At 38.2% G+C, this 19202-nt stretch overlaps 2 protein-coding genes across 5 annotated transcripts; both read left to right on the top strand.

The window, feature by feature from the left end:
• The first annotated feature begins 841 nt into the window (after nucleotides 1-841).
• Nucleotides 842-10228, top strand: LOC128679273 (pupal cuticle protein-like). The gene is made up of 2 exons (XM_053761396.2): nucleotides 842-1005; nucleotides 9202-10228. Exons 1-2 carry the CDS (start codon nucleotides 994-996, stop codon nucleotides 9943-9945), a joined length of 756 nt encoding a protein of 251 aa, XP_053617371.1. The 5' UTR covers nucleotides 842-993; the 3' UTR covers nucleotides 9946-10228.
• A 1450-nt stretch (nucleotides 10229-11678) lies between these two features.
• On the top strand, nucleotides 11679-18774 carry LOC128679272 (pickpocket protein 28-like). Of its 4 annotated transcripts, none has more exons than XM_053761392.2 (14): nucleotides 11679-12037; nucleotides 12162-12251; nucleotides 12808-12941; nucleotides 13502-13708; nucleotides 13995-14115; nucleotides 15262-15410; nucleotides 15788-15900; nucleotides 16048-16136; nucleotides 16557-16741; nucleotides 16925-17010; nucleotides 17100-17174; nucleotides 17447-17582; nucleotides 18085-18176; nucleotides 18560-18774. In XM_053761392.2, exons 1-14 carry the CDS (start codon nucleotides 11978-11980, stop codon nucleotides 18685-18687), a joined length of 1665 nt encoding a protein of 554 aa, XP_053617367.1. In that variant the 5' UTR covers nucleotides 11679-11977; the 3' UTR covers nucleotides 18688-18774. The 4 variants fall into 4 exon arrangements, with proteins under 4 accessions (XP_053617367.1, XP_053617368.1, XP_053617370.1 ...); XM_053761393.2 differs by having other exon boundaries at nucleotides 17450-17582; nucleotides 18560-18773; XM_053761395.1 differs by having other exon boundaries at nucleotides 18492-18623.
• The last annotated feature ends 428 nt before the right edge of the window (nucleotides 18775-19202 follow it).

Here is a 19202-nt window from a genome sequence, read left to right as displayed (position 1 = left end):
ATAGCCATCCATGTATCCATATCATCCATATCCATCCATAAGTACATGAAATTCTCAGTCTGGAGCCCGGGGCAGTACTAGTAAACAGGACACAGATTACAATTTTGGATATAAATAGTGTGAAAAAAAAGTTACTATGTTGTTAAAAAAATAATTAATATTTTAAACTTTCTTTTAAACCTATCTACTCAATAAAAAAAGATCTTATTTTACCCTTAATCTTATGGAATTTCGTTTCGAAATCGTCCATTTGCGTCATAAAAAAGTCTCATAAATCGAATATCAATCAAACATTACATATCATATATAACACAATTTCTCCTAAACATCATAAAGTCATAAATTTCATGAAAGCAAACGTGGAAGAAGACTATATCACTGCACTGTCACATAAACAACTATATATAAATAACGAACAATTAATTCCAATTAAAACAAATGGTAACACAAAATTTAATGGCATCACTGACACCTCGTAAATTTACATCGGCCGAGAACTGATTTATTGATCTCCTCGAAAAAGTAGAACACCTATGTTGCTATGCTATGATTATCTCGTATATAGTAACCATATACAATTTAGCGATATTACAATATGTAACTTTGAATTGAGAGATCACTGCTGAAACGGCGATTGACACTGAAAAATAAAATGCATCAATGATGCGTGCAAGTTGTAATAAAACCACATCAGCGTCACACGCTGCCACACAGCCGATTGCCATTGAAATGTTATGATATTTGCTTGTTTTATCAATGGCATGTCCCAAGACTTTCACGTTCGCGGCGGGTCCAAGCGCGCGCACCCCCTCTGCGCGCGCGCAGACGTATATAACCTAGCTCCCGCCCTCATTTCCACCAGACGCAAGTTGCACTTCAACATAGCGAATCCTGGAAGACACTTCAGTCTTCCATCAGCGCTATAAATCGATCTAACAAAAACAAATTTCATTCTTTTCTTCTCTTTCACTTTCGTGCTAACTTCTTTCCAAAATGAACTCCATGGTAAGTACTTTTCTTATAAAAATATCACATCATCTGAAGGGACAGTAACTTTTTCTTTGCATTTAAATTTTTCAAATTGATAAGAGTTATCGGTTTCGGTCGATCAAATGATACGTTGGAGATTTATGGAAATGTTACTGTGCCGTTCGTTTGATAAACGGTGCGCCCGCGCCGGTCATAGCTCTAGATAGCTTAATTTATTGTTGTTAAATCTGATATCGGTGAGCAGTACTTTGTGTCGAGCCCTGCCTTGCCCAACATCCTGAGCTCTGTGGGACACCTGACCTCTATAACGCATAACAACTCAGCAACAGTGGGTGTCTTTCACAATACTAAACACAATATGAATTTAATAGAACACGAGATTAGATCCGTAAAAGATATATTTTAATTTAATAACGTGTGTTGGCGCAGTCAGGTGTTCCGCGGCTGGAATGTGTAACAAACAGCAATTAAGGATATTTACATATTTCGGTGCTATGATTTAATAATTAAGCAATTGAAAATTATAGAGTGTGATATGCAAATTGAAAGATAATATCAGTTCTCTTTTTTTATTGTTTTTCGTTAAATCAATCAAAAAATTTGTACATAAGACTAAACATTATTTTATATGAAGAGAATACATTAGACATTAGATTTACCATACTTGTGCTTTGTGATATACTGGTCTAATCCAGTAATAAATGAACTGGACTTCAAATGTCCAGGTCATTGTCAGACGACGCACTGGCGATGTCTAACGACTTTGCGCTCTATTTAGCAAATTCCTAACATTTTGCTACTAATTATACAAAAAGGAAAAATGCAGTTGCCTCAGCCTTGCCACACTCACGGCGGAAATCCGCCGGAGTTAACGTTATATCAAGTCCTCAAACCCTAATTACTGCACGGGTTATGTCAATAAATAATAACAAATTAACGTTAAATGCAAATCAGTAGCGATTTTATAATACAACTTCAAATAAACAATTTTTAGGCTGTATTTTATCTCGTGTGCATTAGGATCAATGGCTCTTTGTTTGAATCTATGTGAAATTAAATAAGACTCTTACGAAAATTTGTGAAAATAGTTATTACATACAAAGTACAGTCTAAGTAAATAAAGATATAAATTTAAACCGGAGCAATTGTCAAATTTAGTTTACTCCGCGAAGTTCTTTTGTTTCAGCGACTTAATTAAATCTATCGATCGCTTTCCATTTGTACAACGAAAATATTTTTCCCGGTAATTTTTACAAACTAGATTTTAGTTTACGGTCGCGTGCTCTTTAGCATTCCCAACTTTTTTTATAACTACTAAAAACTTGTAACTATCTTTTATCACATTGCGTAAAATTCACGCCAAATTACGCATCACGTGGTTGTTTCGGTCACGACACACGGCCCTTCACTTGTTTCCATTTTATTTTACAACTAATTAGCATTCATCATCCATCTAGCTTTTACCCTCGGCTTCACCTGCGTGAATATGTTTTTTCATTCAGTTCATCTCTTAGCCTTCCTTCGTCCTCAATTACGTTTTAAAAGAACCCCTCCTGAATTTTTATATTGGTATTTAGTTAAGAAATATTTAAATTCTACACTCAAAAAGTACTTTCTGTCGTTGTTACGTGGTTTGTGTTTATATTTTTTACGTTGTTATTTACAACATAAATAAGTGTATCGTTTACTTCCTTAGAAGTTCATGTAAGTAAACAAATAAAATACATACTAGACGTGAATCGTTGGTTACGTGTTGTTAGTAGATTAACTCCATATAGGCACTTATAACTGGGGACAAAAAAGAAATTCTTAACACCACGTATTCAGAATATTATGTATGTTTTTCTTATCATATTGTGTCGTATTGTCTTATCATTCTATTGTATTGTCTTATACATTTACTTGCTTTTTCCATATTGTATGATTTAATTGAGTCAGATATATGACTATATACCTAGATATTCCTCAATTAGCAGAATTTATTTCAAAAATCGTAGATGTGCGTGTAAAAAATGATATGCAAAACTCATTGTTAACGCTGAAAGCCAATTGCGTGTTAATGACCTCGCGAAGCCGGAAAACTCGATATTAAAATGAAATGTAACGATTTGGTTTTTTTGCAATAACTATAAACCATTGCGGTTAAGGTCCGCGGCTACGAATCAGAGCACGAGCGCCGACCGCCCCATGTCAATGTCACTGAAAGTTGACTTGCCTCACCGGCGGGCTGTCCTTAGCCCTACGCATTGTGCTTTGTTTTACTTGTGTCTACGAACTAAACAAAGACGTGGACTGAGCGGATGGAATATCACCCTTACTAGAATCCCCACTTGATCAAAATCAAAATCAAATCATTTATTCAGAAATTAGGCCTTCACAGGCACTTTTTCACGTCATATTCTAAAATAAATGATGTTTACCAAAGCTACAAACTACTAGCATTTCGGAACGACCACTGCTGAGAAGAAATGCCGAAAGAAACTCATTCAGTGTTGGTCCCTATTATGCCAGAAGGGCCATATATATACCATTTTTAAAAAAATATAGGTCTCCCTAGGGAATGAGGCTTGAGGGTTTCTGTCTGGTTGACAAACATTTTTTTGTGCTGAAGTTCGATAGTAGGTACTATATCTTTAGCTAACTTATTCGTATAAAACCAGGCACTAGTGTTGTCAACCCATCTTCTTCGGTTTTTATGTTTCAATTTAAAATATTATTAATTTGAATTTGTGAAGATGTGGAGTAAAAGCATTATACCTATATATATAATTTAAATATTCTCGTTGCACATCAATCCAAATAGCATAAACCTCGTTGAAAGGCCACTAGCCGCAGGGAAATCTACTGGATCAGTTCATAAACTGAAATGATAATCACGTTGCTTCAAACCCAAAGGTCTCATAAGCTACTAGTTTTAATTAATTATTCATTAATTTAAACTATTTTTACTCTTATAGACGAGCCCGTAGCATGAACAGTCTTCCTTTCAACCCTTCACATGATTTAAAGTCTTCTGACCATCTCCATTTGATATTCAGTCTATAAAGGACAAACGAAATTCATTCCATCGATCGTCACACCTGTACAATCCATTCATCATGTACCTACCCACCAAAACCCTTCAATCATAATAATGAAATGATAATTAAATCTAGATTAGATCAGCTGGAATTATTGATTGGCCAACGCTAAGTCTCGGCTGAAGCCGTCGCTGTAATTACTGCCGCGGGACGGTCACAGTCGACTTGCTATAATTTTCGTTGGAACGTGAGAATATGCTGATAAATTGGTCCTTCTATATTTCATTTAGGTATATTCCTTAATTATTTGATTAGGTGTTAATTTTATGTAGTAGCTTATTTTATGTTATTTGGTTAGTATAGGTAACTCTTTATTTCATTATTTTTCAATGCATACTTTGATTTACTTCGTATATTTTAGGACTTTAGGATTTCTACATCGAAAAATCGATATGATTGCTCTAACTCAGTACAGTTGTGATTTTAAGAAACAAAACCTAAATTATTATTTACTGTTTCGTTAAACGATTTTTCATTTTCATTCTTAATTGTCTTCAAATCCATATAAATAACTAATGCCTTTCTTCCTCCGTTGACAAGTGACCTTCTCCGCATGCAAAGGTCGATCGTTATATCACGTCACCCACATCCTAACATAGCGCTGTCACCTATCTAGTAAGTTGTGCTCCATTTATGACTGCAATGTCAACCGGTGAATTAACCACATGTACCTATACCACATATCTTGCGAAAATAGAAATATGTATATACACATTTAAGTATTCTCATCTCAGCATTAATAAAATAACAATGTTAGGGGCTTTTATTTCTTTGCAGTATGTCATACCTTAGTACATACACTTTATGACATTCTAGATGTTACCCGCGGCTCCACTCGCGATAATCTATGCACTCTCCAACTATATCCATTCATAGCAAAAACTAAATCCAATGCATTTGATGATTGAATCCGGAGCATTAGATTTTGACGTGAAAGGAGGACTTAAACACACTTCACTAAAATACTACATCAAATCGGTGGATCCAATACATAGGTCTACCTCAAGAAATCCTAGTGGGTATAGACACATCAAACTGTTGTCTGCAACCACACGAAGCCCACTCTTCTTGTGTCATGAATGCATGACATAGGTCTTGATACGTACTAATTTTTATGGAGTCTTCTTTTCATTTTGCCAACTCGTCAAGTATTGTATGCTATCTTTTTGTAATTTAACAGTGACACTAATAGATTCAAGTAAATTTTGCTTCGTTTAGATACAGCAACAAATTGTTTACAGAAATTTGTTTGTGACAGCTTAGTAATGCTCTCATCACGACTTTACTTTAACTCTATGTAATAAGACATATCTACTACTTATTTAGTACAAGTCAAAGTTTATGGATTATTTTACCATAGCAGATAAATGGGATAATTATAGATTCAGTAATTTGAGTGCCCAGTGCAATTAAAAATTAAATATGTACGCTAAATCTTTTTCAAAGACGTCGGCCACCTTTGTCAACTATTGTTTTAACAGCTATTGTTTAAATTAATTATTATCAGTGTTATATTTATCGATACGTTCATCCCTAATTGATCAGATCACATCGTGATCAGTCAGTGAGGGCACGCCTAGCAGCCGTGTCCACGGTGTCGCCGGCCGCCGCTCACCCAGGCTTTTTGTCTGCATTCCTTCGCGCACCAATTTAGAAGGGCATACCCACTATTTGCCACAGTGCCCACGCGCATGCCCGAGGCACTTCAATCGATACCGATACCCTAATTATAATATGGAGCACTCCACTAGCGACACAAAATTCACTAAATTCAATCGATGCATTCTTATAATGGTAACAAGGTAGTCACTTGTTCATGACTCCACGCGTAGGCGAGTTGCATCAGCCATAATGTTTAAACTTCAGAAGGTCAGTATTAAATTAATCGCCAATAAAAATTCTGACTATCGAGCAGAAGTATACGAGGTAGGTTTTAACTTTTAAAATTTTAAATTATTGTTTCCTCAGTGGCAATACTCGACAATCAGGGGCAAAATCAATGTAATGAGGATGGAAGGTGTCAGCGGCGAGATGATTTACCGGGCTATTAACACTTACGTGTCGGTTTTATTCATAAAGAAATAAAATGTTGACTGGATATGTGTCATGTGGAAATAGCTGTGGGTTCAAGTAATTTATTTATTGATTGTTTTGTTCGCTTCACTTGTTTATTGTTTTTCTCCATGTAATGATATTTAATCCTGGTAATTTTGCTGATTTTCGTCATCTCCATCAAACAATATAAGTATTCATCATTTTTAACGTATGATCTTCAGCACAGACATTTTACGCAAATATAATTTCATGGACACTTGATATGGTCCTTACGACCACAATATCGTCGATTTGGAAAAAAATCTTGACTGACTTGACTCTTTCAGTCGCCACGCTGCTTAGTTTCGCTATAGCTAGGTACTTTCATTCCGTCTCACGCACTAGATTCCATAACAGTCGGGGAAAAAAAAAGTGGAACTGCACTAGTGGTTGACAATCGAGGGTAACCAGTCTCAGAATGTGACGGTGGGCAGGTCCGGAAGGTTCACTTCCTGCTCCGCGACCTTCAAGTGGCCTTCAGACCTTGGCGCCGTTCACTCAATGACCGACTTGCTTTATTCGGATGGATATCAATTTGCTGAAATTGGAAACCAGAGAATCGATTTGTTCTGTGCGTGATTGACGATTTACTGAGAGATACGAATAGATTTGACGTTAAATCGTTACAAGTTATTCTGTGGTATTTGTAACTTCCAATTCGAATTCTAAATGGGGATTTATTATACTATTTAGGTACAACTACAACAAAATATTTAATTATGCACTGCTTCTTCTCCATGCTTAGTTATTCTACTGGAAATCAATCTGCAAAATGTAAGAAAACAAAACGGCAAAATAGTTGTGCACAGTTGCATACCTACCTGCAATGAATAATAAGAACTACGATGAGCCGTCCGAAGGGCCGGCGAGGTGATCCGCCAAGCCCTGTCGGCCGGGCCCTGACACGGTTCAAGTCGCCGCAAATTCCGAGACCATGCACTCATCTCGCTGCGTCTCCATCAATTTACTGCGCTCCATTTTACGGCACTTCTTGAATATTCTAAAGAGTGCCATCACAATGTGAAAATAAAAAAGCAATTCAGAATCACTTGTGTCTAGTAATGGACCATTAACTCTTTTCGTTACATATGTAAGAATAGTTAGGAACCCTTTGAATATAATAAATATTGACGTTCTCTGCGAAAAATCTGTTACGGTTAAAATGATTGCCCATTACCGTCGCGTCAGCATGAATGAGAAATTTACCCAAACCCAAGTGTAACTACAATTTATGATCACTTCGTTAACATTTAAATAGCTTATAATGGTACATTTAATGCGATTTATATCATAATTCGATTAGGATTATCTACATAACTTCATAATCTAGTTAACGTAAGGCGTAAATTGTGAAATTAATTTGTAAATAAGAGTACTTACCTATATGAATTTTATGTGGAAGTGTAAACAAAACAAACCAATTAATTCAGACGTGTAGCTTAAAATACATTGAAAAGCTAAAATATGTAACATTAATGGAATTTGTACCAGTGTACATGACGAGTGTCGAAAACATTAATTAAAGACAAAGAGCTGTAGATGTGATGTCATCGGCCGACAGGTTTCTCCTTAACATTATGTCCTGTCCGTAAAAGGGCAGTTTCAGAATGGTTACATTGACAATGACTTTAACTGACCAGCCCTGCATTCTTTGTCTCTGTTGTCACTTGCTCCGCTAACTTACCGTTATTTTATCTACATAAACGAGACAATAAAGAATTTAAAGCGAAAATATTACAAGTCCTCATACCCATGCAAAACGTTTAGACTGACTTAAATCATATCTTTATTTGTAAATGATAATGGTATATACCATTTGCATCAGAATTAAGATAATATATAACAACATTTATTAAAGAACTTACAAAAGAGACAGGTCGCAACTACCTTGTATCAATAAATAGCTTGCTGCTTTAAATATTGTCTATAAGCGAATTAGTGTTATCATAAATAGTATTACAGTCGGTGCGGCTAAAGCAGTTTAGTGCCAAATACAACGGATCAGGGTGTAGATTCTGCTGACGTTATTATCGTGTCTCAATTGTAGTTCTTATTTACACGTAATAAGATCTAGTATTGAAACGCGATATTATCTCAACATTAGCAGAATCGACTCCCAGCCCACAACCAATGCAAACCAAACCTCGTGGGTGTCTGGACGACTTATTTGTGAAATACTCGTACATTTGCTAAAGTTAGCTCTTGTTAATGCATCTAATATTTTATCCATTTCTATATCCGTTGTCTATCAGTCTTGTCTATCAACGCGTATCAGAATTACGACTTTACAATTTGTTTTATATTTTATTGGTCATGTCGAATGAACCATTAAGAAACCAATTTCGCATTTAAATAACAATATTCGTTTAATGATTTTTATCGTTCACTTGCACTAGAAACGAGACAAATCATGTTATTTATACGCTGTTCATAATCTGATCTGCACACGACACGACAATTCTGTCTTACTCAATGTCGGTCAATGCTTACTTCTTACTTGCAATTGTCGTAGCACTAGCACAAAGTCCCGCCACCTGACTAAACGAGGGCGACTTATCATCGACAACTGGAATTATAAATATTGTATCGACTTGTAACAGCCATAATGAAGGGCTACGAACAAGAAACGCGGCAATTACTCGCAAATATTGTACCTTTACCAGCAATAACTATGAATATTATCTGGTTAGCGCGGGATATGCAAAACGTTGAATACAACTGGTTCTGTTAGATCAGATACAACTGAACACATTTTCTGATATATATCAGAGCGCCTTTGATAGCGAATTGCATATATATGCAATTCGCTATCAAAGGCAATTCTAACATGATACAACATTAACAACAGTTTCTAGATTCTGTGTTATGACACGGAATCTCGAAACTGTGCTAGTCGTCGAATTTAAAAAAATAATATCAATGCTTCTCTATATATATCAAGTCTTTCTCTGTCTGATATCAACCAAACGTCGTTGCGTCTTGCATACGAAAAAGTACGTGAAAACGAAAGATGAATGAACTTATTTGTTTGTTGCAGATCGTTGTAGCGTGTTTAGCGTTGGCGTGCGGCGCACACGCAAACGGCGGCTGGGCCGGCCCGCCCGCTAACATCGCGCTGTCGCAGGACGGTCGCAACATCCTCGACACGCCCGAGGTTGCGCAGGCGCGCGCCGCCCACCTCTCCGCCCTTCAGCAGGCCGCCCAGAACAACCCCAACCCACAAGACGACGGCTCCTACAACCCCGCTTGGGACAACGAGGAGTACTGGCAGCGCGCTGAACAGCCCAAGTGGAATGCCGCCCCCGCTCAACAGTGGAACGCCGCCCCCGCCCAACAATGGAACGCCGCCCCCGCCCAACAATGGAACGCCGCTCCCGCCTGGAACGCTGCCCCCGCCGCCCCCGCGTGGAACGCCGCCGGCCAAGCCCCCGCCCCCGTGGCTGAAACCCCTGAAGTAGCTCAGGCCCGTGCCGCTCACCTCGCCGCCTTGTCTGCCGCCAAATCTGCCGCTCCTGCGCAACAGCAGTGGAACGCTCCCGCCCAACAGCAGTGGAACGCTCCCGCCCAGCAGCAGCAATGGAGCGCGCCCGCCCAGCAATGGAACGGTGCTCCCTCATGGCAAGGCAACGCCGCCCACCAGGCCGCTAACATCAGACTGGCGCAGGACGGCTCCGGCATCCTGGACACGCCCGAGGTGGCGGCCGCGCGCGCCGCGCACCTGGCCGCGCACTCGCAGGCCGCACACGCCGCGCCCGCCCACGCGCCCCAACAGCACTGGTGAAGCTCTTCCTCTTCTTCCCCGCGGCCGGCTGGACGCAGCCCTAGCCCGTAGCTCGCGGTCGCGTCGGCCGCGTCTGTGCCATTACGCTCTAGGTCTACGTCTAGAAGGTTGTTTCTTCCTCCGATCTCCTCTTCTTTTAGGAACTTTTCAAAGTGCAAGTGCGTCAGCCTATTCTATCCTTGTGGCTTTTTGTTACTTTTATAAGGAAATTCTATTGAACGAACATTTTGTACATAATAATTGTATGTATGCGTAATAAACGAATTATATGAAACGGAAAACATTCCAGTGTTTGAGTTACTCACCCGACACATAAATAAAACAAGGCCATCTGGTAAAATGCGTTTAACAGAGATGGTTTTAGCTGATAATAAAATTGCAAAATAACGTGCGATAGCGTCGCTTGAATTAACTTGATTACTAAACAAATGTAAGCACAATGGTCTGATTAATTGGTTCTAGACTGGTAGACTTTTGAGACAGATTATATGTAAAGTCATAGGAACAAAACGAGCAGAACACTAAACTGATGATTTCCTTTATGTATTTATACCTAAAAAAATAGCCATTTATATAAATACATCATTTCCGCATTTTTCGATTTTGCGTTAAAAAACCAAGACAAATTAACGGGCTTATTAGTTTTGATTAACTACTGCGTTTCTTCAATATAATTCTGTCCCACAATTCGCTAAATAAGTATAGATAGGCATGATCCAAAAAACAATGGTTCTGTCCATCCTATATAAGATAAATTTGGATAAAAATGTTAATGTACAAATCCTGTTTGCATTAATCATGTTCATCAAAATACAGTAAATAACAGGATAGCGTTAATACAAACTAAATTGCAATTAATTTCCATATCTAGATTTTCATTGATGAATCAGAACCAAAAACCTCATTAAATACGTTATGATTAAATCAGATAATTTGTAAACAGTGAGTTAAATTAAAACGTGCATCAATTATGTTGTGGTGTGCATGACCATCGGCGTGCAGTCTCGCAACCGTGGCGTGACAATGGCGATAACGCTGCGATCTCCAGAATAGATACCGAACGGGGCAGGCACGGCGCAAAACATCGATAATGTAGAAATCAAACATTAGAACCTAAACTAGTCGTGTGAGGTGATTAAGGGACACATAGCCTAGGTAAATGATAAGCAACAATAACTTTTCCATATAGGGATTTCACAGCTCTCTCCCTCTTCCAAGCATCTATATTATACAGAGGTGTAGAATAGTTCCAGTAGTTATATATCATCCTTAGTCAGTGTTCTGATACCACATTGTAAAGACTGTTAAAATCAAAAAAACTCGCAAATTAGTGCAGCAGGCCATAAATATCGATGCAAATGCATTTTATATTTCAGGAAACAAATCGCATTAACATTAAAATTAATTTGATGATATGAACTTGCGATGAATATCAGTTTAGGCTTTAAACTGATGATAACTGGTACCTAAGCTCCAGATCTAGATAAAGCAAGGAACGTTGGCTCTAGACGTTTGGACTGGGAACTGGGAAAAATATATCCAGTGAATAACAACATTTTGTAAAATACGAGACACGAAGTCTGTTCTCTGTATATAGGCTGCGAAACATTTTGTGTGATGATTTTGATCTTTATAACATTAGCCATTATTTAATAGGTAAACAAAAAACTTTGCTACTGATTTCAACGAATGAAACACTTTTTATCTAATCACCAATGAATATCTAAAAAAAATTCAGTACTAATTGACATAATAATGTACTCGGCAACACTTCAAAGTTATTACTTTCAAGTGTCGCCGAACACATTGTGATTACGATAAATTGGAATAAAAAGTGACCCGAAAGCGTATAATTTTCCATGGAAAGCCAGCAGAGGCGGCGAATTGTCAATCCATCACTGAAAAGTCGCAATCAAACAATTACTGGGCAAACAGCAATAATGTGAAATTGGGTTAGCGATCGAGTTTACATTTTCGATCGGTTTGTTGGGACAATCGGTCTTTACGTGCGCACTATGACTCAGTCCTAATTATGGTCTATCCTCTCTTCGGTATGCCTACGAAAAAAAAGACCGCTGAAACTTTTCGCAAGGTTAGTAATTCTATTAAAAATGAAAATATGTTCAAAAATATATTCGTGATCCAATACATTCTATTAATCATTTTGGCTTGAGTAGACCAAAGAAAATGTATAATTTATGTTTGTGATTTCATAGCAAAATTATTGGACAACCAACCCCATCCGTGAGCCTCCTCCATGGTATGTTTGGGAATCTAAACTGCCAATACCTAGAAATAGGAGTGAAGTAAGTTCTCCCTGCCTGACTCAGCAGTTACTTTTTTTTAAAATTCCATCTTAAAGTAAAAAATCAGGAATGTTTGCAGAGGCCTGTATATAGGGTTGCCAACCTTGGTACCTATATAATATAGTATCCTACTATATAGGTGTCTATAGTATATAAAACAATATAGTATCAGCATTAATAAGCGCTCCTAAAAATAATATTTAAAGCTGAACACAATAAAAAATATTTATTAATGTATAATAATGTACGAGTATAATATTTTATTGATAGATACTATATTTTTTAATTAATTCCCGTTATATTTTATGTTTTTTTTTTGGCTATTGTTCGTAAAGAATAAACTCATAAACTATTGGTCCGCTTTTGGTGAAATTTGGCCTATAAATAGAGGAAACCTTCTGGATTAACATAGGCGAAGCCGGGGCGGCGGTCTCTAGTTCACTTCAAAGTTGGCAACTCTACCCATATAGATGGTTTTTGTCTAATAGTCACGGAGGTCAATGTTGCTAACAATTATGGATTTATTCGAAATACATATTTTATTTACTTATTATAGGAAAGACCTCCTCGGCATGCCAAAGAGGAATATAACTTGAAATCACTCGGCAACGATGTTAGGGAGTATCTATTGACTTCGACGCTGCACGGTCTTCGATATATTGGAGACAAAAAATTGACATGGTTCGAAAGGCAAGTATTTATGAGAAGTATACTTACAAAATGTAACAAAATGTAGCTAAAGAGTTAAATGCTATTAATACAGGGCGCGTAAAAGTGTGTTATTTAGTATGTAAATTATAAATAAACTATACAGTACAGATAAGGGCAGGAGCCCCTTATGCAGTTAATAGATACCGTCTCTTCGTGCAGTTATTATGTACGATTGTCATGAGATGTGTGGCACCAAACACAGGCCTTTTCCACTTCCCTCTATTCTAGAACTTAGTGAAATACGCAATACGATAATTTTTGACCTTACAAAAATACCTTTCATTATTATCTTCCTAATTGACAATATTTAACAATATTTTCTTTGTACATATACATATAATTCGGCCAAATGGTTATCGGATGGAAAATAAAGCTCGATACGATAGACAGAAGACTACTGTTCCGGATAGGCAATAGGCGTGGGTTCGATTACCGATCGGGTTCATATTTTTTTAACTCTCTAAACTTACATATTATGAGATTACCATAGACAGATAGAATCATTTAAACCAAGTGATGACTACAAAAAGGTTTCTCAGATTCTTTTGGCTGACTGCGTTCGGCTGCTCGCTGGTCTGCGCGGCATTCTTCATCCTAAACGTGTACGCCAAATGGCGATCATCGCCCATGATCGTGAGCATCAACCCGCGGAACATGCAGCTGGAGGAGCTGCCCTTCCCGGCCCTCACCATCTGCAACGTCAACCAGGCGAAGAAATCTGTGGCGCAAAGCTATTTGAAGCATGGGTATGATTGGTATTCGTTTGGAGTTCAGGCACATAATCTATTTTATTCACCAAAACATAAAACAAGCTAAATACCGAAGTCCTAAAGTGACCAAGGTGTTAAATAGCCTTTTGAAAAACAACTAGGTACGAACTCAGCCTGTTGCCAAAATCGCTTGGAAGTTAATAAATGATTTAGTTCTAACTAAATCATTTATTAACTTCCAAGCGATTTCGACTTTTAACTTGCAAGCTTTTCTTATATATTATATTTTCTCATAGGCACCTTGCTATAATTACATTTTTAGAGATTCAGTCGACAAGAAGCTACTACAAAGTCTATGTGTGCCGCAAACTGACGCTGATATATTTGAGGACGAGATCGCAGGGGGCGCAGACTGGGACCGCACCAGATCATTCCTTATAAATGTGAGTATGACATACCATGTTATTAGGTTACTATGTTATGAAAACTATCAGATAACCGTAAGACCCGAGACTTAGCAGGTTCTGATGAAACCATACTATTGAAGTGATCAGGCAGCTACCATATTTGCCCTCAACACGCAAAGATGAAGACATTAAGAAGAATAGGTAGACTAGGCTGAGAGATGACGTGACGATATCGATAAATTTTTACCGAAATGGCCAGAGTAAGAGCAATAAATGGAGACGAATGGAAGAAAAATGAGGACGTTTTTTTAGCAGTGGGACACAAAATCTACAGGTTAGACGGTGTGAGGGAGGGCCATTTATTGCAAAATTTGTATTAGTCAACACATTGCGAAAAGCTTAAAAAATATTGAAAACTGCCGGTATAAGTATTAAAGACTACCCTACTTTTATAAATAAAGCTGTCCTGTCGTAGGAAATTAGTGCAATAACTCTAGATGTCAAGTGGCCGGGGCGTCAACATCCGATGTCGAAAAGATCTCTCGCACTCCGAGTATAATAAATACGCCTGCGCAGGCGCCTAAGGAAAACTGGCTTTGCGCACACTGTAGACGCCAATAGCTATAGTTTCTAGTTGTGAAAGAAATGGTATAAATATATATAATAAGGTAAAATATGTATATGTTAATAGCTGTTACTATAAATAGGTGGAACTAGTATAGTAGGTAGTAGGTTTTTAGTGTTCCGTACCTAAAAGTTGCCAGACAAACCTCATTTACTAAGTTTTCGCAATCAAACCCATGGCGGCGCGAGGTACAGCAGATATCTCGTACAGTATATAGTTGAAATTTACACAAAGTATCTCCCTATATTCATTTTGTATAATAATTAATATTGACGTCCAAATCACATCATCATTTGGAATTCTGAACATTTCTGGAATTCAACATTACTGGAATTCCACATTTTTGGAATTCAACATAATGGTCCGGAAGGATCATATCGAGTGTGTTATTGGTAACACTGGTGTCAGATTTTATTTAAGTCGCCTAAAGGTATCTGACATGACTTTTACCCCGCCATTATATTGTAGGCACTTTATTTTTTATGTATATTGTACTTGTAGAATCATTGCTACTTCATCTACTTAATGAAATCAATGAGCATTGCACCTGATCCCAGGTAACCCAGCCGTGCACGGAGATGATCCCGCTCTGTAAGTGGAACTCGGAGATGAAGAGCTGCCAGGACCTGTTCAACGCGCAGCTGACCGACGAAGGCCTCTGCTGCACCTTCAACGTCGTGCATCGCGAGATGATGTTCCGTAACCCGTAAGATTATTTGTTATTTAGAATTTCGTCTGTCTGTAGGTTTCTTCGCGCATCACGCTAAAACTAATTTGATTTGGAATTTGATGCGGTTTTGACAATTATATAGGAGATGGTCTAACTTAAAATCTGGCACATGTTTCATTGCGTTACGTGGTATTGACAATAATTAGCGAAAACTAAATAAGTAAATTTGTCCAAGACGGAGAGCAAGAATAATCATAACAAAACCCAATCTTTATGGAGGTATGAAAAGAGCCCTTGAGCTGTGTCGAATCTTTCATAACCAGATGGGATCAAAGACTTTATCGTCCTTGTTCGTGACCAGTTGAGGTCCATATTTTTGAAGAAAATTAAACTCTTAGTCTTCTTTCCACCAGCAAATCCCTGAACGACCTGAACTTGACGTTTCCGCTGCCAGCGGTGGACTGGACTCCCGAAAATGGGTACCCGCCTAATTCTCCTGAAAATGGCTTTCCTTGGCGGCCGAAAGGTACTACTATTGTTAGAGAAGAGTATGAAAAACACAGCACCATCAACTATCGTTATATTTCCTATTTTAGCACATTTGTTCTATCTCGATTAATATTCTAATTCTATTACATATTCTAACTTAAACTGAAGTTTTGTTATTTGATAGGTGTGGGGACTAACCATGGCCTCTCTTTGGTACTGGATGCTAATATTGAAGAATACTATTGCTCCTCCACGAAGAGCACAGGATTTAAGGTACACGAAAACATATGATGATGCTGTATCTAGAAATATGTGCAGTAAAACTTTTAAAAATATAATAAAAACTAGCTTTTGCCCACCGTTGCACCATCCGTTGCTCGTGGGAATTTCAGGAAATCCCTTCTTAGTGCTCCCTCCCCTACACTCCCCAGGGAACCCACATGCCAAATTTCAGCTTCCTACGCCCAGTAGTTTCAGCTGTATGTTGTCTGTCAATCAGTCAGTCATTCAGTCACTCAGTAACGGAAGAGTTTTATATTTATTGATAAATTAATAAGATACATGCATTACTGTGAACGTTTGTCGGACGGTGACGGATTCCGGACGCTCTGAATTGCGACATTAGCGAATCCATGAACGAAAATAATAAATATTTCAGGATTTTAACATGGTAAATTGTTTTTACTTTTACAGATATTGCTCCACAATCCGACTGAAACACCCAAGATGGCGAACTTGGGCGAGATCTATGGGAGCGGCATCGAGGCGCGAGTGACCATCCAGCCGCGGATCCTGGACGCCTACGACGCCCTCAAGTCTATCGACGTCACCAAGCGCCTCTGTCTGTTCTCCAGCGAAAAGGAACTGGTATTTTACAGGTATTTCGAAACTAGTATATTGTCATCATCTTTTACGACACACGAAGTTTCCTCACGCGGTGTTCCTTCACCGGAAGCAAATGGTGGTCTATGACAACTACTATAGGTACATGAGGATGTCACTTATCCATTGCATTGATTACTCCGCTCCATTTTCTGTCTATATCAATATTAATCTTACAGGACGTACACTTTGAAGAACTGTGAAATGGAATGTGAAGCCCAAGGCATGTTGGATTTGTGCGACTGTGTTTATTATTATATGCCGAGTAAGTAAATTCTACTTATATCTCGCGATTTTTATCGAAATAGCGATGATTCTTCTCATTCTCATTTTTCCCTTTTTAATGTATTCCAGAGAACAAAACGACTCGCGTTTGTGGCAAAGCGGACGCAAAATGTTACAGCAACACTTCAATTATAACGCCTAAAAGTGAGTACCTACAACCATAGTTAAACGAATTCATGAAACGAACAAGAATTCTATCAGAACATGAACATTTTACTGCGAAATTATAAGCTGGCCATGCCAGAGAAGGTTGCTGTAGGCGGACTTGACGGATTGTTATGAAATTTGGTGCACGGGTAGAATATAACCTGGAATAACACATAGGGTACTTTTTATTCCGAAATTCCCACGGGATCGAAGCCCGGGACGCAGCTAGTAGTTGTTTGTAGTTTAGTTAGTTAAATATATGTTTAAAGCAGGACAGGAATGTGAAAAATGCCTGCCAGCGTGCACAGAGATCGCTTATTTCGAGCGCATGAGCACTGCGCCGCTGAACAAGGCGCTGGTGCAGGGTCTGGCCAAGCTGGTCGCCAAACCCATTGACTACTTCACGTGAGTACATTATATATATTCTGCCTCACGTCTTTATACCTTACGGGGTGGATAGAGCCAAGAGTTGCGGTACAAAGGCTTATTGGTGGAATTGAGATTAAATAGTGACAGATTGCTAGCCCATCGCAGGCGGGCAGAATCTCTCCCTTGATTGATTTTGTCAATTTGCGCGAGAAGAGAAACAGCTGTATTTTTATTTCGCTCCCAGACCAACATGGAAAACACGCACTTTAATAAAGCGGACCCTGCGATCAAACCACCCTGCGATCAAACCACAAATGAGAGAGAAATTGCAATGTGAAGTGAGAGAAAAGAGATAACACAAAAAATAATACAAAAAACTAAATGCTTCTTGGGTGAACAAGATTACCAAAACTATACTAATGTCGAATCATAGATAAAAGAATAATATATTATTTTATCTATGTGGCGAATCCTATTTACTGAGCCAAAACCATTGGACCGGTTATGATGGGTTATAATAATAATTTCTCGTTTTCAGGGAAAATATGCTCGTGGTTCACTTTTACTTCGAAGATGACACGTTCATGAGATTGACCAAAGGGGAGATATTCGGCCTAACTGAATTCCTGTGTAAGTATTCCTGTGTATGCCTCATAAGAAAGATCACGGCCGGGCCTTTATAAGGGGCTATTGGACAGTAGCCTAGAGACAACCATTTTCAGGGCTTTTGAAAGAATCATTATTTCTTACTTTAGACCCAAACCTAGCATAAAGTGACACATCAATGTTCAAAAGTTCACATCATCCACATTTCTTACTCACATCCTCACTCACATCCAAACTTTGGCATCTATAAATATTAGTTTAGATCTCCTCTGAAAAGAAAGTGAAAAAATGAAAGAGGTTTCACAATCTCATCTGAGCGTTTTTATTCTAATGTATTAGTTGCGACTTTTCTGCGAACTTTTCCGCGATGATGTGCAACCGGCGTGAGATAAGTTTTGTAACTCCAGCGAACACGGGCGGCCTGCTAGGCCTGTGCATGGGGTTCAGCGTGATGAGCGCGGTGGAGCTGCTCTACTTCATCACACTCCGCGCGCTCTGCATAGCACGCCACAGGCCACACCCCTTCACTAAATAAAGGACTGCTCAAATATCCAAGATTTTATTTGACCCCGACCCGAAAAGAGGAACTATAAGGGTCGTAAAAAGTAGAAAATAAATGAGGGCTAAAAAAATTCGTTCAAAATCCTTTGATGTACTCCTTATGGACAGATCTAGTGTATTTTGCTAACAATGGTATCGCATTTTATTAAATTTGCCTAAAGGCGTCTGATATTACTTTTATGACTACCCCCATCTGACTCCTCTTAGATGTTTCTCTAAACAAGCAACTTATTTGGAAGTATAAATGAGAATATATTTTTTAATTTGTTTAACTTTTATTAAAAACTTAATATCTACAGTATGTTACAATCAGTCTATGCACAAGATTCAGTGAGAACTATAATGACTGTCGGAGAATTTTCAAAATGTAAAAGACAACAGTTTTTACTATATAATAACGCTCCAAATGTGACCTGCACAAGAAGAGACTTAATAGTACTGTGGCGCCCTCATTTAATATATATATATATATATATATATATTATTTAT

Source organism: Plodia interpunctella, chromosome 21 (genome assembly GCF_027563975.2).
Source record: "Plodia interpunctella isolate USDA-ARS_2022_Savannah chromosome 21, ilPloInte3.2, whole genome shotgun sequence".
Lineage (NCBI taxonomy): Eukaryota > Metazoa > Arthropoda > Insecta > Lepidoptera > Pyralidae > Plodia > Plodia interpunctella.
Note: the sequence above shows the minus strand (reverse complement) of the source record. Positions and strands in the feature narration are given on the sequence as shown.